The sequence below is a fragment of the Gadus morhua genome, chromosome 15 (assembly GCF_902167405.1).
Source record: "Gadus morhua chromosome 15, gadMor3.0, whole genome shotgun sequence".
Taxonomy (NCBI): Eukaryota; Metazoa; Chordata; class Actinopteri; order Gadiformes; family Gadidae; genus Gadus; species Gadus morhua.
The window spans coordinates 18,551,553-18,573,355 of record NC_044062.1 but is presented as its reverse complement, the minus strand read 5'-3'; the positions used below and the strand labels follow the sequence as shown (position 1 = coordinate 18,573,355).

The following is a 21,803-nucleotide window of genomic DNA, read 5'->3' as shown; positions in this document are numbered from 1 at the left end:
TGTGTGTGTGTGTGTGCTCTGTTTGTCCATGGTGTTATCATGGGTGACTTACCCCTCATGTGTACATATATAATGCCTTCGCTCACACATCCATTGTGTTTATGTGAATTCAGTGACAAAAACTATTTTAGTAGATATAGTAACTGATGTTCTTTGTCTGATTAGTATTTTTTTTGGTTTCAAACGTTTTTCTGTGTATTGACTTTACCACCACATTTTATCATGAGCACTGTGACTCAGTATGACGTTGTTTTCAGCACAAAGATGGTTGGCGACAGTAACAGAAGAGCCATGCCAGAATGCGCCGCTCTGATCCACTGTGATTGTTGTCAGCATAGGGGGGTGTGTCCACCCTTCCACGGGGAATGACCTCATATCGATTGCAACCACTGGAGCAAGTCAAAATAACTGACGCTGCTTACACGCCAACTTCTGCCACTCCCTGTGTGTGTGTGTGTGTGTGTGTGTGTGTGTGTGTGTGTGTGTGTGTGTGTGTGTGTGTGTGTGTGTGTGTGTGTGTGTGTGTGTGTGTGTGTGTGTGTGTGTGTGTGTGTGTGTGTATGGAGATACTCTTACGCCTACACTTCTTGTCGGCCCCACCTCCCTTCTCCGTCCGCACGTCTTGACATGTGTTTCTACTCCATGTGAGAGTGGTGTTACTCATAGCCGCTCACAATCAGACACATAGACGCTACTGTAGTCTGCCCAGGCTAATACCACACATGCAGCAGGGAGGGAAATCCATCTCAGCCACGATGGAGGGGGGAGGGCGGGGGTGTTATCGCAGGTTTAACTTTTTTTAGTGAGTACTGCTCACAGACAAAGTTAAGACCACAATGACATTATGATCAGTAAAGATGGTTGCTTTTCAGAGGTGTCAGAGGGTGTTAAACTTTCTTCATAAGTTCAGTGTTCTACTCAGTAGGGCTGCTCGATTATGTCTCTCAAAAACACTTAAGTAACTGAGAACTTTGAAATTTCACCCTTAAAAATAGACAAAATGGTCCAAAAGAAAATCTTCGATTCTAAATGTACAGATATGTATCCAGCTGTTATCTAAAAACTTTCTATAAAAAAATTTAAAAAATATTAATAATCGAAAACTCTCATGTTAATTTTGTGATCGTTTGACGCTAAAAATCGAAATTCGATTAACAGCCCTACTACTCAGTGCTTAAGTCATATTAGCTATTGGGTTGTCTGTCAACGTGGCCGCACATATTGGAGATGCAAAAACTGGCTTGAAAGCGAACCCAAGTGAAGGGGCAGCTGCGTTTTATCTGGATAAAAAGCACTATAACATTGTTTACATTTCTCCACTGATTTCATTAAGTTGTATTAATTCAAAGGTTTGTGATCCACGACACGGATAATAAAGACCAAAGAAAAACCAACAGGCCCGTCTTGGCCTCTCGAATACAGCTGACGCATCGAAGCGACTGCCAGGATCGGTCAATGCGGCGTCTATTTATACAGGTCTACGCATAAAAGCAGCAGACCCATCATTAGTGTTACGAGTGACGCCTGTGTTTGTCCGACCATGTCTCTGGGTGAACAGTCAATTAAATCATGATCAACATTCAAGTTTCACGAGCCCGCCACATTCCCCTTAATTGCCTTGCCTCTTCTTCTTTGGCCCTTTTAAGTCCCCTTCTTCCCTGCTGTCCGTCCCTCCCTCCCTCCGTCCGTCCGTCTGTCCTGTGACCAGCGTGTTTCTCGTCCCCAGGAGCTGCTCCCTCTGGTGCTCTCCTTCGAGCTGCCGGCCATCGTGCAGCCCGACCCGAGCTCACCCAGCGTGCAGCACATCTCCCAGACGTACAACCTCAGCATCTCCTTCAAGCCGCCCACCCGCCTCTACGGCGCCTCCGGCGTGGTGCGGGGGTCCCAGAACAACACCACGGCGGTCAAGGTGAGAGGGCTGGTCCGTCTCCGTCTTCATCTGGCTGGGGGACGCCTACAGCCGCGCTCATGACCTGCGTCTGACACCTGCCAGTGTTTTCACTGGAAATCGCTTTTCACCCGAAATGGTGTTACATATACATATAAAGCTGTTCTTTTTTTGGGCGTGATTTCCGTTCTAAGTCTGAGGACACATAACACCAACAGTGGTTTCAGTGTAACAGTGTAAAACCTGTTGACTTAGAATTATTCATTGATGACAGCACGTAACGGGTCTGTGAATGATTACTGGGTCTATGTTCAATTTATGTTCAGGCATTAATACTTAAAGATGGTCGTCAGGGAGACTGTGGGTTTAGAGAGGTATGGGCTCTATACACTTGCACGCACGCACGCACACCAATTTACACACACGCACACGCACACACACACACACACACACACACACACACACACACACACACACACACACACACACACACACACACACACACACACACACACAATGTGTTTCTGTGTGTTTTAATAAGAGCCTCAATAGTTTCCTGACTATATCTCTCTGCATATCTCACAACAGAGAAACCCCAAAAACAAAGCTATTGTAATGATTTGATCATTGGTCACACTGTATGGCCCACTAACGGACCCTGAATACATCACAGCCCCACCCACACACCCCACCCCTGCCCAGCCACCCACCACAGCACGTTTCATTCCTTCTGGCACCAGCAGGACTGGAGGGTGCTGAGAGACGTGCGGTCGCGCTGACTGCACGACTATCGGTATGAACTCCCTAAAAGGAAACCGGGGGAAGAAAAAAAAAAAGGAACCATATACTGTGCAGTGATCTTAACATAGATCTCTCTCTCTCTCTCTCTCTCTCTCTCTCTCTCTCTCTCGGGGAAAGTAGAATAAACAAAGTCTCTCGCTCTACCTGCGCCTTTGCATGCAGAACTGCACACTTGCACATTTTGTGCGCGTGGAGAGAAAAGCATACACACAGTCTGGCCTCTCCTCGGGGTCTGGAGTCGAGTGGTGATTTAAAAGCCCTGGAGCCGAGCCCTGGCCATGCATTCCTGTGACTATAACTCCTAAACGCTTGCATGCAACAGGCCCAACCTCACACTGCACGGCCCCATTCAAAAATGAACCATGTGTTTTAAGATGTAATGTTCCCGTGTTTCCGTGTCCGCAGAATGCTCTTTTTCTCCCCTCTTTGTGTTGGGTATTTGTGAATGCAAAAGTGTAGTATGCGCGTTGGTTGGCATCATACGCCCAAGTCGGTTTGTGTAGGTGGGTTGTGTGTGTGGATATGTGCAGAATGTGTGCGTCCATACAAGAAATGCATGACTTTGGTTTTGTGCTGTGAGGAATCGGGGGGGGCCCAGGGTTCACTGACGGTCCAAAGGGTCATTGAGGAACAGGAAGAGGTGCAGGGGATTGGAGGAATAATATGCATGGCGTGTCGTGCGGTGTTGGCAGACCAGTGCAGAACCTTGAGGATTGTCAAAACCACGTTGGCACGCCGCATGTTGCTGGCCCCGCCGTGTCGACAGACCAACTCCGCACGAAGAGTCGCGGCTGCCATGGCCGTTACATCGCGGTTTCCTTGCAGAGGCACCAGAGAGGTGTGCTGTGGATTGAAACCGTGTTCACCAGAGGTTAAATATTACCAAAGTGGTTGTCAAGGTGAAGCTTGCTATGGTGGTCCTTAAAGGACAAGAATGACCTAGAAGGTGTGCGTAATTCTATGTTTTTATAGTTGACGGAATGTCCGATGGAACTGCCAAGCGCAGTGTTTTTTCCTGGATGCAGAAGACTTCTATTGTTGACCCGAAGCACATTTAGAAAAGTCACATGGCCGTGCTGTTGCCTCCGCAGAAACCATCCAAACTATTTTGATGGAGCTGTCAAAACGTCTGGGTTAAGTGACAGCTAAGGCTTATAAAACCACGGCTGAATGCATTGTGTATCTCTGTGAAAAAAAAATCGATCAAGAACTGTTTCATAACGCTGGGGCCTTTAACCTCATCGGGTTGCGGGAAGAAAATCACAAATACATATTTTTTCTTTCTTTTTTTGCTTTGAGCTTTTGCGAGGCATCAGGTATCATTCATACGCAAAAGCTGTACGAACTAACATCATGTATCTGCATTTGTTCCTCCTAGAGGGGCACTGCTCTGCTGCTGGAGCACCTGGCCGGCAGCCTGGCCAGCGCCATCTCGGTCAGCACGCACCTGGACATCGCCCCCCAGCACCACCTCTTCATGATGGGGCGCAACGGCAGCAACATCAAGCACATCATCCAGAGGACCGGTGCCCAGATCCACTTCCCCGACCCCAACAGCCCCCAGAAGAAGTCCACCGTCTACATCCAGGGCACCATCGAGTCAGTCTGCCTGGCCCGCCAGTACCTCATGGTAGATACCCTGTGTGTGTGTGTGTGTGGGTGTGGGTTTGTGTTTGAGAGTGTATTTTTGGGTGTGAGTCACTGTGTGTGTGTTTCTGTGTGCGTGCGTCATTTGTGCGGGTTCATGTTGGTGCGATGGGGTCCGTCTGTGCATGAGCATGTGTGTCTGTGCGCCCTCGTGTGTGTGAAGCAGAAAAAAGGGTGGTTTTGTTTATAGGTATCCCTTTTGGGTGGACGGTATTAGCTTAGCGATAAGGGCTCATTTGGGTTTTGTGGCTAGCGGGGTGAAACGGCTATTGGCTCCCAAACCGCGCTCCACCACCAGGAGTAAGAAGTAAACTAGGGGTAACTTATCTGCCACATCCAGCAGAGCCGCGCCGAGTGCGGCGGCTTTAATGGCGCTATTGTTATGCTAACGTCAGCGTGGAATGCACGATTGATGGCGTGGCATGCGAGCAGTTAGCCGTGGCTTTGGGGGAAGCGAACCAGCGCCCGCCTCAAGGTTTCTCCACGGCCTTGACCGAGACGGCCGCTTACGAAACGCCGCCATGCCGGATCAGCTACGATGTATGTATGTGTGTGTGTCCAGTCGCCACATGGATGTTACTTATTATTGTTGCTGAGGCTTGCCTGTGGTTGAGTATCACATCCCCACCGATGGATTCGACAGATCGCGGTCAAATAGTCGCGGTCTCTCTTTTATTCCTCGTATAGATTTATTTAGCATTTGAAGGTTTTACTTCGGCTGCCAGTGCTGCTTGTTTTTAGGGAGACCTCCCATATGGATTTCTGGATGCCTATTTTTTCTTTAATTGCTGGTGCAGCCATTCCCCCCCCCCCCCCCCCCCCCCCCCCATGACTGCTGAGTGCTGAGGCTCCCCATTCCCCCATTTAGAGGACTAAATTATAATCAAGAGTTGTGGTTTTCCAGAGATGTGTAAAAACGACGACCGCTTAATCATGGTTGGCCTGTGCTTTCTGCTGAGCTGGGGCCCGGAGAACAGGGCGGCTATAAACGCGGCTGGCTCGCACTGCATCCCTCCATAATGCCCAGATAAGTAATTCCGTTAGGCCTGTCTTCTCTTTGTCTGCGGTGCTGCGGCTTTGGCCAAGAAGAGCATTTAGACAAGCGGGCATGGAGTCATTTCAGTAAACAGAACGGTTCTGCTCGGGAGCCGGACACACAAGAAGGGGCTTGGGGGGGAGGGATGGAGGTTAGGGGGCAAATATCTGTGCGGAAGGAAAACCTTAAAAAGGGGGACCCTGATTTATAAGCGAGAAGAACAAGGAGAGTAAATGAAAAAAGGCCTTTAAAGTGTGGATGAGAGTGCGTGAGGCTCATGGGCTCGAGGGCAGGGTAGCGGTTGGGTGGGGGGGGGGCAGTTGGGGAGAAAGTTGAGTGACATGTCTGACATGTGGAGGGTAAACACTACTGCCCATAAGGCAAAGTTCCCTCCCTCCCTCCCTCCCTCCCTCCCTCCCTCCCTCCCTCCCTCCCTCCCTCCCTCCCTCCCTCCCTCCCTCCCTCCCTCCCTCCCTCCCTCCCTCTGTTTCTCTGTCAGCTGAATGTAGATTAGACCCCCAATCTCTGGACCCAGTCAGTACCAGTCTGGCATATACCCTGCTAATCACACACACACACACACACACACACACACACACACACACACACACACACACACACACACACACACACACACACACACACACACAGTCACAATCGGAGCGCTTTCCAGGAGTCTGCCCAAAATACAGATGTTTGTGGTGCTTGCGGTAGTGATCATACAAAACAGATTGCTCTTGGAGGAATTTCCCAGGCCCCTGTCTGCACCGAGTGTGTGTGTGTTTCTGTGTAAATCTTTAAGTCTATTATGCACACTGAGTAGTGTGCACAGAGTGAAGGTTTGCAAATAGTGCACTACAACTGATTTACTACTGATGTAGTGTGTGAAAGTGTCCACACTCATACTATTGTAATCATTTTGTGTGTGTGTGTTTCTCCTGTGTGTGTGTGTGTGTGTGTGTGTGTGTGTGTGTGTGTGTGTGTGTGTGTGTGTGTGTGTGTGTGTGTGTGTGTGTGTGTGTGTGTGTGTGTGTGTGTGTGTGTGTGTGTGTTTTCTCCTGTGTGTGTCCAGGGCTGCCTGCCACTGGTGCTGATGTTTGACATTAAGGAGGACATTGAGGTGGAGCCCCAGTGCATCACAGCCCTGATGGAGCAGCTGGACGTCTTCATCAGCATCAAGCCCAAACCCAAACAGCCCAGCAAGGTACACTCACTCACTCATGCACGCACACACACACACCCACCCACTCACTCACCCACTCACCGACTCTCTTTTCCATCTGTTGAGGTTGTGCTGCTGAAGGTGTCTGATTCCGTTAACCTCCTGGCTGTAGTCTCTGAGTATCGACACAGACAGTTAATGCATCCGTATTATATGACGTTTATCTATCAGAAGTACAGTATGTAGAATATACGATGCAAGACTTGGTTTTAATATAATATCAATTTCATATGATGATATACCTTCCACTTTCACAGCCTTTTCATCCCAGAGCTGTAAGATGACATGCATTCAGGGACCTTGTCATATTGGTTGAATCTATTCTTGATTTGGTTGAACCGGGGTTGGAGAATAGCTTCAACTACTAATGAATAAGGTGGGAGCATGGAGCCAAGCTCTCCTCTATGCTGGCGCCGGTCCCCAGATCCAGCAGGCCCTGGTGCACCCAAGCCAGGGTAAACCCTGGTCCTGCCCAGATCTCTTCCTAAAACATGCCACTGACACATTTTAACGAGGTGACAGCGGTAATCTAGGAGACTTTCCGATTGTTTCTGCCGCTTCTCAGGACGGTAGTGTGTAGAGGGAGGGAGATAGATGTACAGAGCGGAGGGCGGGAGGGCCTGGGAAACATTTGGGCCAAGGCCTGGCACACTGTCCTGGGTATGGTTTTTGTTATGGTTTGATTTATAGAAATTACATTTGAACAGAGTTTCGCTAAGCTGGAAATACATGAGAAAATTGTTTTGTTTTTTGAGCTGGGTCTCAGTCTTTATCCTTTATAGGGTTAATATTTGCATCTGGAGTTGGGCAACCGGGATCATTTCAGTGTAATCGTTGAGCGATGAGATCTGTTCCTCGCTGGATCAAGAAATCCCTCTCTTATCATCCTGCCTTTGTGTGCCTTGCCTTTAGTGTTCTGCCATTCCAAACAACTCCCATCTCCCTTGCTCCCAGTGCTTGAATCCCTTCCATTCTTCAATTCTCAACCTATCTTCAAAAACAAAACTCCTAAAAACATCTACTCAGCTCATCGCTCTTTCCTTTTTCCCGAACCCTCCCCCCCCCAGCCCTCCTCTCTGTGTACGTCTCCATATATTTCACTATCTTCCACTTTTGCTGCGCTCCTCTGCACCACATGAATACTCTCCTCCAATCACGGTTCCCCTTTCTCCCGTGTCCGTCGGTCCGCGTTGCAGTCGGTCATCGTCAAGAGTGTGGAGAGGAACGCGGGGAACATGTACGAAGCCCGAAAGTTTCTCCTGGGCCTGGAGAACAGCGGGGTGTCCTCGTCTTCCACGTCCGTGGCCGTGTCCCCCTCTTCGTCCTCCTCCTCTTCCTCCAACAGCAACGGCCCCTCCATCATCTGCCCTGTGGGCCTGGAAATCCTGACCTCAGCTGGCCTGGGGCTAAGCACTCTGGGTAATTTCATGTTGTTTTGTTATATTGGCTGAATGATTCTGGAAAACCAACCTCTTAAGTGTAATTTGGTGTTTTTGCAATTACTTGCGGTTTCATAACAAATTCCCATTACAGAGAAATGGGTAAAAGATAAACTGTGTATAGTATCACGTTTTTCCGTCAACCGACGACGTAGCAGAGTGATGCAAAACGTCACCATTGGTGGCACCCATTGAAACTCGATGTAATTAAAACAAATAATGTTGGAAAGTAAAACTGTCATTTTAAAACTCTTTCCCACCACGCATACTGTATAGGCTCAATATTTTAAATCAGCATACTGCCCCTTTAAGTGCTTTACTGCAATTTTTATGGAAAGACTTTCAGTGATCTTTGCGGTGTACTGTAGAAAATTGACCTACACCATATATTCATGTCAATGGAACCACATAATAAGAAATGTCCATGGTAATACGTTGCGGTTTTCCCCCATTAATCATTGTCAGCGAATCAAGACCCCAGCAGTAAAGTAGATTTAAACGCTTCATATGGGAGTGGTCCACAACCTGAGTTAACTGCGACACTTTGGAGTCCACTTTTATTTATTCCCCCCTTCACGTGCACTTGATGGACCGGCCCGACCATCAGAGAATAATAACATCAACAATCCCTTTCATTGGCTTCAGATGCATCATGAATCACAGGGGGGAGTGAGAAACCCAACGGGGGGAATGTGTAGGAGTTTGTTGGTCCGTCAGCCTAACCACATGCAAAAGCCAGCCAGCCAGGCACAGAGGCCCAGTGTTGTGCCTCGGGGATTCATACTCACTGTCAATCACTAACTCATTTAATTGAATCTCATGTTGGTTTTAAAGTTCTAGTTTTAGTTTAGTAATGCTGGCCCATGTTAGTGTGAATCTCCTACATCCTATGCAGCCCTGAGGACAACTAGCTCATTGTTTGAGGGTCAGGCCTGTGGCTTTAAGGAGTCCGCTACGAGCCTTCACTTCAGCGAACATCGCTTTGGTGTGATGCGGAGAAGCGACCGGCCCTGTGCTTCCATGAACAATTAAATGCGCAGTCCTGTAGCATGTCACCGGGGAGTGACAGAATGAGGACGCGCACACTTGCCTGTTCCAGGGCGGTCTGTGACGGGTCAAGTAAACGGTGCCAACGGTCTTCCCTAAGAAGCGCTGGCGCTGTGGCTGCCTGGTCTCACAGATTTGTGTTACAAATCGGTTTTGCCAGTGTCATTCCACTGCTTTCTCCACACCCATTGTTGGGGTTCACACTTGATTGTGAAACTAGACTGTAAAGCGCGTAACATATTAATTGAATATAGATATTTTTAACAAGAAACAACTGGTGTTGTCTATATTTAGGGAACTAAGCTAATAGGTGTAGCTATCGCTAACCCGGGGGCCCTTGGATGGTCATGCTCAGCCACTTCCTGGATTGTAGTAATTGCTACATGCTTTTCTTACACCGATTACAGGCTCCTTCTGCCAGGAGAATCCCTTTTCGCCTTATTCTTGGAGCCAAACTAGCCCCTTGTTAAAGCCACAGACATACTCCTACTTCATCTCTTCTGTTTTCAACTGTTTGTGTTCTCTGCACTCGATAGCACGGCCGGGGTCGGCTCACCAGGAAACAGAATGCGTGCCCTTGCACCGGCGGCTTTGGGTGTTTTCCAGGGAAAAAAATGATTATTCCTCTCTTACTGATACTCTTTTTGATGTCGATACGATTCTGGCATTCAGGCCTGGCAAGGCACTTGTTTAACTTTTTTTTTTCTCTGGGAGTATGTTAATGTGCAGTGGAGGAGTGTGTGGGTTAACTCTTCTTCTCTGAACCTCAGGTCTGTTGGGCGCCGCGGTGAGCCACTCCATGAACTCATCGGCCGCTCCCAACTCGGTGCTCAACGGCCTGAACGCCTCCATGGGTCCCCTGCAGTCCGCCAGCACGCCCAGCAACGCCGCCTCGCTCTGGCCCAGCTCCCTCACCGGCTCCCAAGGTTCACCGCTCTCAGCCCAAACACGGGGCTTTTACTTTGAAATGGAACCCGATAAGCTCAGTTCATGGGAGGATAAACAAAAATTGGACTATACATTTTCAACTGATTTGATCTGGGTTATTAGGAAAGGACAGGAAATATTTCAGCCCACGCAAAATATTTTGCAAGGAATTGACCGAAATAAGTTGATGTGTTTAATGCGATTCATAAAGTTGCTGGTTGCTCAACCCCGTCTTCCGTCTGCTTCAGGTTTCTCATCTCAGCTGCTGCTGCACCCCGCCACCCAGGCCACCCTGAGCAGCATCCTGCTCTCCGGGGTGCAGGGCTACACCCAGAACACCCCCTCCCCTCCCCCCGGCCTGGCCCCTATAGACAAGCAGTCCAACGGGGTCCCGGACTGCTCCAAGGGCCCCTGCTCTCTCAACGGCCACGTCAAGGTAGACAACCGTTGCTGTTTTTTTCTCATCAAGCACTCCCTTTGATTTAGTGTGTGTGTGTGTGTGTGTGTGTGTGTGTGTGTGTGTGTGTGTGTGTGTGTGTGTGTGTGTGTGTGTGTGTGTGTGTGTGTGTGTGTGTGTGTGTGTGTGTGTGTGTGTGTGTGTGTGTGTGTGTGTGCATAAACAGATGTGCACGCGCACACACGTCTTTGCACACACAGAACATCAAATGTTTGATTTAAACAGTTAGACTTTAGTACAGTCACTCTGTGAAATCGTACAATAATAATCGATACACACGTGTGCTTTGCATGTGGGTGTATGTCCAGCATCCCAGCTCTGTGTATGGAAGGATGTCCAGCGCTTCGCTAGGGGACACAGTGTTGAGTCCGTCCCAGTGTGACTCGGTGCAGGAGGCCAGCGGACACAACCCGTCAGAACCGCTCTCCAGCAAGTCCAACCAGGATGAAGGTAAACTCACCCACACCTGAGAGCCCAGTGCAGTAGACTGTAGTGGAAGATAAACTATTCATTTCCGCCCGCACAGCCAAACAGCTTAGATGTTGGCCTTTAATACTTTTGTCACACCTTTATATGTGTGCACGGGTTTAACTGCAAGTCAAATACGACTTTGTTGCAATAACCTTTACGGGTGGAATGCCTTTGGCAGAAACACACCTTTCACCAGAGTAGGGTTTGGACCGGGCCGACAGCTCAGCTATGTACTATTGAGAGGCAGAGAGGGAGAGGGGGCGGGAGAGAGACCCACCCCTGGGAGCATCGTTAGCTTGACTGACATCATATTATTTGGCAGCCCCCATGCAACACATGCTGCCCAATGAAAGGCACTTCAACATGCACACATGGAACTCTTGATACACATGCACACTCACTCACACTCACACACACGCAGGCACGCATGTTCCAATAGAGCCGCACGTGCACATGATTTTAATTACATAAGGTCCGGACAGAATAAGGTAGAGCGGTAATTTAGTTTTTAATTAACCCCTCTGCCACCTTGAGACGTTCTGAGTGATGTGGGTTATGCGATGTCACAGACTCATACAGGCAATCCTTCGATGCAGGGAGCTGCTTGCATCGGGAACAGACAGTTCTCGCTGTTCCCTAAACGGTTAGTTCATTGAACAAAAATGAGGCGATGCACAAAGAATATTAAGGAACTGTGTATCCAACGTGTTTTTACGGTAATGTTACAGTTCTCAGAAAACATGTTAAATGAATCAAACAGGACAGAATAAGATGTTATTTTACGTGTTCATTTGCATGTTTCCCGTAGGCTCCGACACGTTTGTTGAAGTGGGCATGCCCAGAAGTCCCTCCCACTCGGCGAATGGGAATGAGCTAAAACAGATGCTGGCCTCCTGTAAGACGTCGTCAGGGAAACGGCAAGCTGTGGAGCTACTGCAGGGAACCAAAAACTCTCACTTACAGTATGTTCACAATCAGCAGCCAACAGTAACACAAGCCTGTGTACAATCTCTGCCAGGGATTGGAAACACTTAAAGGTTTCCAATCAAGGCTCTTAATATATGAACGATTATACAAGATACTTCAGTGCAACATTGTCTGGATATATGCTTATACATTCATAAATATGCTGTAGATATAAATGCATTTTAGTTATAAAAGTTGTGATGTTGGCAAGCAAGCAAATAAACAACGACTTACTTCATAAGACGACATCTAACGATTTTAAACATCACTGTGTGTATAATAAATAGATCAGTTATGAAAATTCCTCCTAACAATATTTAAGAACCCCCCCCGACTTGATCAAACCTAATTCTTAGTAGTTGTTAGTTAACCACGCGAGCAGGTACAAACCAACAATGACCTCTTCACGGCCCTAGTACAGAGTTCTGTTAGTTTTAGTCCAATACACAATGTCAGCGGGTAGCATCAGTGGGTATCATCAGTACGCCGTAGCTTGCCTGATGCTTATCCATGCTTGCTGCTGCTCGAGAAACTTGTCCAAGCTAATGTGCGGACCCCCCCCCCCCCCGTTATGCCCCTCCCCTTCACTACAGCTCTGACTGCCTGCTGTCGGACACAGAGTCCAGTTCCTCGGACAGTCCTGTGGCGGACAAGAGGGCGCCGGGCAGCGAGCGGGCGGCGGAGCGGGCCGCCCAACAGAACGAGAGGGACAGGATCAGACTGTCCCCCCAGGCCGCCTACGCCAACATGCAGGTGAGGAGGGACCCCCGCTCACACTGACCCAGCCTGACCGTGTCTGTGTCTCTTTGATAGTGTCCGTCTGACAGACATTGTGTCTCTCGTTTTGTGTGTGTATCTCTGTCTCTGTGACAGAGACACAGATACCGTACCAGCCTGTCAAGTAGACTGACAGATGTGACGAGAAACGCTACATCAATCTATAGTAAACTAAACTCCCTCTGGGGGTTAAATTCCCCGCCTGTTTAGACAGTGCTAACCTCTTTGCATTGCTATGCATAAATTGTAGGCGATAAAAAAATGTTTCTGTAAACTGGGCCATTGACATCAAAATATTTGTCTTTCTTTTTAGGCCTTCGACTATGAACAGAAGAAACTTTTGGCCACCAAAGGTAAGTGATGATATAAAACAATATGGCATTATTGGGGAAATATAGGCCATTATTGTGACCTTTTTGGTGAGGCCTCGTGTCCTAGCCCTTGTGTGTGTGTGTGTGTGTGTTTGACCTCAGCCATGTTGAAGAAGCCAGTGGTGACGGAGGTGCGGACGCCCACCAACACGTGGAGCGGCCTTGGCTTCTCCAAGTCCATGCCGGCGGAGACCATCAAGGAGCTGCGCAGGGCAAACCATGTGCCCTACAAGCCCAGCATGAGCACCACCTTCGAGGTACGCACTTCACCCGTCCTCCTGGCTTGGATGTGCGCCCTGCGCAACATGGCTATTCATCTTGCGTTTTTTGCACATCGTGCTTTAGATTTATATCCGTGGCTATTGTATGGCATGAATAATTTTTAACGTACTGTTGTCACAAATATGCTCCTGTGCATTGCTACTGGTCCCTCTTATAAGACAGTTGCTTAAAGTCGGAAGAATCGCAGTCTGCTACATCAATTCAGTTTCAGAAAAAAAAGAAAGAATAGTGAACCATTTCTGTAATTATTCCGATGGGGGCCAAAGGAGAACTCGTATCCTGGGTCAATGACGCCAAAGGTCTGACTTCTCCGGAAATTTCTTCACGGATACAGAGTCAATGTTTTTCTAAAAATTCTTATTAGGCAGTTCTCTCCTATACTACAAATTGGCGTATTAGATAGAGTTCTGTTCTTTGTCATGCCCAACTGCCAATTGAAAGGAAATGGCAAAATCACAATTATGCCAGTTTTCTCTGCCACTTCTGCCATTCATCGCTATATTTTTCCAATGCTTCTTCTTAGCCTCTTTGTGTATGTGTGTCTTTGCGTACATGTATGTGGTGCATCCATACCCATTGCGACATCAACTTGTGACCCCTGACCCCTCAGGGCTCGCCGCTGTCCCTGTCGCGCTCCAACAGCAGGGAAGGCATCGGGAACGGCAGCGACTCGGACAACTGGCGTGACAGGAACGGCCTCAATGGTCTCCCCGAGCACCCCGAGTTCCCCCCGCCCATGGGCAGCCCCAAGAGGAAGCAGAACAAATCCGGTTGGTTGAACCCACACTCTGTCCCTTTTAAGAACGGATCTGAAGTACTAGGAATTATTTGTGACAAACGGATTTGTTCTTGTCCACTTTTTCTAGCGTTGTCGCAAAGGATGTGATTTAATGGGGCATAAGTCCATAAGGCAAAAGCCTTATGGACTTTTTTTCTATGTTTGTAAAATACATCACAGCACGACCTGGTTCGAGGACATGCCTGAAGCAGAAAACTTTGAGTTTCTGTGGTACAGAACGTGACTCCTGAGATCATTCAGAAGCATGAAAAGTTTCAGACTGCAACTCAAAGCCACTAGAGGCTGCTAATGGCAAAACGTTACACTGTTAGACGCAGAACTGTGCTGAGGTTGCTGTGATCATAAACAAGTATGCAGAGCCAAGGTAGAATGGCGCGAGTTTGATGGCAGGTAGGTAGGCCAAAACTTAGAAATACCATTGTGTAATTACACAAACTAAACACATGTTTGTAAAATTGCATTGACATCGGCTTGGCTAGTCCGTTAAATGGCTTCAAAAATGCCAGCAACTCCTTTCAACTAGGCGTTTTTTGTTGTAGTGTTGTAGTTTACACTCGCACTGTTTTGGGTTATGCTTCGGACTCTGCATCTGGTAACCATTTCAACAAACTGCTTCATTTGGGAGGTGTTTTCCACGGAAAACATACTTCCAGCTAAATAACCCTAACATAATAAAGAGACATTTTCAATCTTGCTTGAAATAATAATTGACTATTTATTATTAAGAACTGAAACATATGACTAATGTTATGACTATTCCCTCAAGATAGTTTACTCCAAAACAATAAATGTACTTTATTGTGTCTTTATGTGCTCCCTATTGCAATTTATTCTCTGTTTGTATTCCACTTCATCTTGAGAAGTCATGTCCAATATCCTATGTGGAGTAACCCAATCTGGACCATTCACAGTTCAGCAAACAAAAGACTGCAACTAATCTGCACTAGACAAAACTTGTCAAGCAACTTTCTGGAGTTTAGTTTGAAATGTTTTTACGTGTTCATCTTAAATGATTTGAATGTATTTATTGAATCCATTCTTTTGTTTTTAGCGACTTTTATTCAAAGCAACTGACAGCGACTTTTACACCTCTTGCACAACTTGCTCCAGTGAGCCTTCATGCGGGTAGCCTGCGGACGTTGGGGGTTTTTTCGAACCCGGACCCCAGTATTGACGGCTGACGCTCTGTGTTTGTCCCCAGCCGTTGAGCATTACCTGAGCAGCAGCAGCTACATGGACTGCATGTCATCGGTGACGGGCAGCAACGGCTGCAGCCTGGGCTCCTCCCTGAAGGGCTCGGACCTGCCCGAGCTCTTCAGCAAGCTGGGCCTGGGGAAGTACACCGACGTCTTCCAGCAGCAGGAGGTGCGGTGCAGCACGCACGCGCACACACACACGCATGCACTCACTCACACACACTCGCCCACAACGCCTGGCATCGTGTTACTTAGCAACGAATGGAAAGAGTGAAAAGTACACAATGGAAATGAAATATGTTTGTGCGTATATTTAACTGGTAGAATTATGTAAACAATCTAAGGAAAGTAATGACTTTTAGAGACTGAGGTACTGTACAAATGATGATCAATGATAGATGTCATTGATGGTCAATATTTCCTATTTCCGGACCATCCTTAAAGGCCAATGTGCAGGTTTGCATTCCCGGTTTAATATTGGGCTAAAGAAAAAATCTTATTTTTTAGACTTGCAGCTGGACGGTATTGTGCAGTGCACATTGCACCCCTGGGGTCACATGATACAGAATAAAACAGCAAAAACGAACTTGGGAGTGACCGTATCTTACAGTGGGCACGCTGAAGTGAATGGAAAAAGAAGCACAATGTTAATCCCAGAGCATCCAGCCTTGAGAATGATTAAACATTCATTCAACCATTCATTCTGTGGCACACTTGTACCTCTATGGTCATATGAAATACCTTATTGGTCTCATGACACAACACTCCACATTGTGATTGTTCTTGGCGACTCACACCAGCTTAAGCGATTGGCTAAGCCTTAGTAGCATCAATGTTCCAGTTTGAGTTTTGGTGTGCGTGCATGTGGACTTACTTTCCCTACACATGTGTTAACAGAGGACAGCACATCTGCCCTTTCAATATCCTGTTGTCAGAACCATGGACTTAACACTGTGACCTTTAGTCCTGTTGATGCTTTAGTTCACCTACTGTAGGCACGGTAACCGAGGGTAACTGTGCTCTGTGGCCCTGGCAGATTGACCTCCAGACGTTCCTGACCCTTACGGACCAGGACCTGAAGGAACTGGGCATCACCACATTTGGTGCCCGCAGGAAAATGCTCCTTGCCATCTCAGGTACCCGATGAGAATTGAGTACTGCATGCGTTATTCATGATCATAGTAGTTTCCTTTAGGGATCATCATAAATAAGTCAAGGCATGTCGTGCTATAAGTTATTAAAGGACCTGTTGCCGGCCTCAACTCTCTTGCTCTCATTCACTTTCTGACTGTTTTCCTGTCTCTCCCACACACAAACAAACCATGGTCTGGGAGTGTAGCAGTGCTGGCTGTCGTTACGGTTCTGCTCTGATAAAGGTTTATGTGGGCTGGAGCTGAACGGCTCGGCCTCGCCAGACAAAATTGGCTAACAGGATTTTTCTTTCTTTTTTATTGTTATTGGCTGCCTTTTTTTTGTTGCATTCAACCCCTAACCAAAAGTTCAAGTGAAACCTGTCTGTGAAACCAACCCAAACACCCACTGCCCTGAACCCTTGCTCAAACAAGGCACCCTGTGATCACGGCCCACCGCTAGGAAAGACAATGCAAAGGTATTTTGTCCTTTTAACCTCGAGCGGGTGAACAGTACCAGAACGATAACCGATATTACCCTGAAGACATCCAAGGGAACACGCAGCAGTTATTTCTCACCCTCTCGAGCGGATGAAGAGCGATGAGGCATTCTTGCGCGGTGAGCTCATGGGCTCTGCGTTCTCCAGCTGCCTCGGGAGCAGCAGCCGAGGGGCTCGCTGGGCCGGTGAGAATGGAATGGGCTCGCTGCGTCTCTGCAGATGTCGTGCAGTTGACCGAAAAATACAAACATCAGGCCGGTACTCCCGACACAAGTGTCACCTGTCGTCTAATATCTTCCGTTGGATGTTCTTGCATTATACATTTTGTACGCAATATGTTTAAGCACATTTTTTCGAGATCAGTGCTTTTTATACTCACTCACAAGGCCCACATTGATTCCCTTCATCTTGGATTGCCAGGAAGGGTTCCATTTTAATCTCAGGTGATGGCCTTAGCACGGATTGAAAACAGGTGCGTTTTCCATCACCATTCCTCTCCCTCGCTACAAAGGGACTGCAGTCGACGCAGGCAACGGCCGTGTTCTGACTCACTGTCCCGTCCGCCCGTGAAAACTGTTGGGTAGAGCAACTTGTCTCCGACAATCAGACTAGGGCTTTCCCTGGCATGAGCGGAACATCTAGCCGCTATATGAATTATTCACACAGCCCAGAAAGCTGTTTACATTTGATTGAAAATGTATTTCTCAAAGCAGCTGCGGTGGAAGGAGGCCAGTGGGATGTGAATGGTTGTGTGCTGACGTTAGCTGTGCCGTCGCTATGCATTTTTCTTTAGTTTCTGATAAGTGTGATTCTACGTTGTCGTTTTTTTCTTTGCATTATATCCTCCAATAACATTCAAAAAACGACTTCCATTTTATTGAGACAATGGAGAGTCCTACGTTTGCTGTGCAATCATTTCGGCTGTATAAATAGGAGATAAGGGGGAGAACACGAGTGACCCAAACTCACCTCAATCATTGTTTCGCATCGTTTTCTTTGTTTCAGAGCTCAACAAGAACCGGAGGAAGCTGTTTGAGCCCCCCATCAGGTCCTCTTTCCTAGAGGGCGGGGCGAGCGGGCGGCTGTCTCGCCAGTTTCACGCCAGTGAAATGGCCAGCGTCAGCGGGCGGTGGTAGAAACAAAATGGCCACCTCACCGCCAGACCGCCGCGCCTCACAACCACCCAAACACGCTGCGACCTAGCCGGCGGCACTGTCACACCAAAGTTATACCGGGAGCGAAGATTTTACCGCCTACGTAATCCGCGTTCGAAAATGCCAAACCTGCCTTGCAACTGATGATCGCGTCGAACGTTGCCTGGCAACGGACGATCGCGTCGAACGATGACGTCTATTATCTAAATTAAATAAACATAAGCTAGTGAGACTACGATACACTTTAAACACTCAGTTGACTAGCTAAATTCGATTAAACAATTAAATACAATACTAATATAAACTACGATACACTTTAAACACACAGTTTAATAGCTAGATTCAATACAATACAAATATAAAGTAAAAGCAAGTGTTATCTGTATTATGTTATTTCGTCTTCATGAGCGCAAATGTTTTTTGAAACCTGCCTGGCAACGGACAATCGCGTCGAACGACGTAATGTTTTGACGCCCCCCGTCCAATTTTGGTGTGACAGCACCAGTGGAACCCAGCCTAGCGGTGGCGGTCTCCGCTCTCTTCCTTCCTCCATAGGCCAGGGCCTCAGGCCTTCTCTGGCTGGTGATAGTTGTTGTTGTTGTTGTTTACTCCTCCTGCTTTGAGCTGAACTGAAGACTCATTTGTTTGACTTATTGCCATATGTAAAAAAAGAAAGCCATTGTCTTACCGAAAGTGCCAATGAGAAAGGGGGGGGGGGGGGGGGGGGGTAAAGGGATTTCTCACACATGAAGTTCAGTGTTCACTCCCTCATTGGGGTCAATGTGGAGCACATTTATACATGAAGGATATTGATATTGTTATACTTATGGAGTTAGGGTACGGTGTTGTCCACTTTTGTCAAAGGGAACAGCAAATGATTAGTAAAATAATTAAAATCATTTATCACATTGATACTATGCTGTGGTATCGATGACATGCACTTTAACAATGCTAAACATTTGCCTGTGAATGCCTCATTCCTTAAATTAGAATTCGTACAATGGTGCATTTTTGTATTAACACAAAGCACAGATGCAGTTTTTTTGTACTTTACCAAAAGGAAGCACTTAGCCAGGGAGATTGGGGGGGGGGGGGGGGGGGGGGAGTGTGCCAAAGCAGTTACATTTTCTAACATTTTTACTTTAACAAACTCGCACCAACAGGAACTTCATCAATGTTGCTCCCCTTTAGCTCTGGGCTGCCCTCATTGTTTAGAGAGTGGGCGTTTCTCTAAGGTCAGTCTGTTTGTGTTAAGTAACACACAACTGCAGCCATACAACTTAACCATACAATACTAAAAATAACCTAATATTTTACTCCTAACTTTTATTTTACTATCATTTTAGGGGAACACGTGGGATGTTTAACGGTAATCAGTTTACATATCGGTATGTTTTAATCGTTTTATATATATATATATGTTCCAGAATGGTGTTTATATGATTTGTAAAATTAGGTTATCATTTTTTAATGTTTGTTTGTTTTCTTCCTACCCTGTCTACATCTGTGGAGCCGTTACATGTGCTGTAACAATAGACAAGCAAGCAGAATATCGGGGCTTTGAGTGTTTGGTTTATGGACCTCTCTCTGTTTGTGTCAATAGGCATCTGTGGTTATTCGTTCCGTCCTGTTTGTTTATAGCGCCCTTTTGTCTTATCTATGGTATGTGTTTGTGTTGCCTGCCCGGCAGCCCCCCCTTCTCCACACTGCTCACCCCCTGGTTGTATCCACAACACTATAAAGTACACCCGAGGCCGTGCCTTTCTGACTTGTGATCCAGACCTTTCTGCTTTCATACACGCAGGAAAGGCCTGTTGTGTCGTCATAACAAGGCTTCGGCGTGCAGGCAGAACCGTCCAATGTACAGGGGCCGTCTGGTTCTGTTCTCAACAGGGGAGCTGGCAGAACACTTATCTTTTTGTTGCGTGTTACACTTTTTCTGATGCAACGTTAGCTAGGGAGTATATTCTCTGAGAATCACTATATATACTTAAGGTACTTTTATATAGAGGTACCTTCATGTAGGAGGTTGAACCGGGGTGCGTGTCGAAACAGGAGAAACCCACCAGAAGTGGCCGTGCCATTTTAAAAGGAACATTCAAAGTGTATTTCCGTATCGGTTGTGCAATTTAACAACCTGAAATCTGGTTTGCTGTGTGATGAAGAGTTTGGGCATCTTATCATTGTTTGTCATCTAGCTATTACTAGTTTGGGGCTCTTGTATTATTATGCTCATTCATGTGTTTTGAATTTAAAAATAACTCCATAGCACTCCAAATATATTTTGTTGATTACAATGTGTTTTCTGTTGTTTTATCCTCTACTCCAATATTTTGTTTCAGAGTTTGTCTTTGAACCAATTGTCCCTAAGGCGGAACACACTACGGTGTGTGTGTGTGTGTGTGTGTGTGTGTGTGTGTGTGTGTGTGTGTGTGTGTGTGTGTGTGTGTGTGTGTGTGTGTGTGTGTGTGTGTGTGTGTGTGTGTGTGTGTGTGGTGTGTACACTTTAAACCACTTGCTTTACCCTCCATCTGATTTGAGCCAACGTCGTTGGTACGTGGTTGACAATAACATGAAACATGATAATATTCTGACATGGTTGCTATCGCCAACCGGATAATTGTTCTTTCATTGTCTGTTTTTAGTTTTGTTAATTTCAATGAAGGAAAGATTTGTACGATGTAAGGACAGCTAATTTAGAAAAGGGATTCTGTATTACACGAATAAAATCCATTCGCTCATCGATCATCATCATCATCATAATAACCACCGTCATCAATATACTTTGAAATTATGCACTGATTTAGCCAGTGCCCTCGACTCATGTTCCTGCCTTATGGACAGTGGTTTTCATCCAGAAAAACGTCCCCTCACCAGGGTGGGTTTGAAATGAAGGCTCTTTAGTTTGGAGCAAATGTTGTGTAACAAGTTGCACTGCAGTAACAGTATTGCAGATTCATGAAGGGACTTTATTTTGTTGTCAAAAGGTTTACCAGCATTTGTGTTTGTTCGTTTGAGTCTGTGCACTTGACTGAACGGTCACCATAATCATGTTGTCAAATGGTTGTGATTTAGTCATCTTATTGTTCCCAAAGGGATTTATCTGAACGGGGCGTCGCCCTGCATCAGATAACATTGTACATTTGTGATGATTGTAAACCACTAAGGAATTGTTGTCATGCTTTAGCCTTTGTACACCATGTTCATCTTGGGAAAGGTACAACTCTGCACAAGGTTTCACAGATGCTTAATTTGACTGTACAAAATGTCCAAAGATTTATTGATTCAAGGTTTTGTCGCGGCATTCATTTGTTGTAGTTGTTTCTGGTAGTTTGTATTTGGAGTACAGATATAAAGTATTGGAATAGTTTTTGGTAGTTTTACCAAAGCTTGTATTACCAGAGAGTAAAAAAAAAAAAGAAGTTTGTTCAAACATTGAAATGCTATTCCAAAGGTATGAATAAATGTATGCAGCGAAAGTCCCTTTATATGTGTTGGCCAGGTTTTTCCACAAAACAGTATTGCCTTTAAGGCCTCATATGTGAGCCAGTGCTTATTTAGATAACATTTACACATACACTATAAATCGTGCTTCAAAATGCGTTTATGATACTTTTATTTAAATTAATCTCACTTAGGAAATCATTTTAAATATCATACTATTCCATGGTAATCTACTATTCACCATATGTA

The 21,803-nt window shown here is 46.5% G+C and overlaps 1 protein-coding gene across 1 annotated transcript in view; it reads left to right on the top strand.

Annotated features, from left to right (window-relative positions):
- Window positions 1-21,598, top strand: part of bicc1a (BicC family RNA binding protein 1a) — a 55,513-nt gene extending 33,915 nt beyond the window's left edge. The window contains exons 7-21 of the mRNA XM_030379219.1: window positions 1,727-1,909; window positions 4,068-4,319; window positions 6,445-6,576; window positions 7,791-8,013; window positions 9,851-10,006; window positions 10,256-10,443; window positions 10,773-10,914; window positions 11,744-11,897; window positions 12,495-12,654; window positions 12,992-13,031; window positions 13,152-13,306; window positions 13,942-14,101; window positions 15,332-15,495; window positions 16,363-16,462; window positions 17,962-21,598. Of these exons, the coding sequence (XP_030235079.1) occupies window positions 1,727-1,909; window positions 4,068-4,319; window positions 6,445-6,576; window positions 7,791-8,013; window positions 9,851-10,006; window positions 10,256-10,443; window positions 10,773-10,914; window positions 11,744-11,897; window positions 12,495-12,654; window positions 12,992-13,031; window positions 13,152-13,306; window positions 13,942-14,101; window positions 15,332-15,495; window positions 16,363-16,462; window positions 17,962-18,092 (2,340 nt within the window). The 3' untranslated portion in view covers window positions 18,093-21,598. The remainder of the gene's footprint in view (window positions 1-1,726; window positions 1,910-4,067; window positions 4,320-6,444; window positions 6,577-7,790; window positions 8,014-9,850; window positions 10,007-10,255; window positions 10,444-10,772; window positions 10,915-11,743; window positions 11,898-12,494; window positions 12,655-12,991; window positions 13,032-13,151; window positions 13,307-13,941; window positions 14,102-15,331; window positions 15,496-16,362; window positions 16,463-17,961) is intronic.
- Window positions 21,599-21,803: the final 205 nt, after the last annotated feature.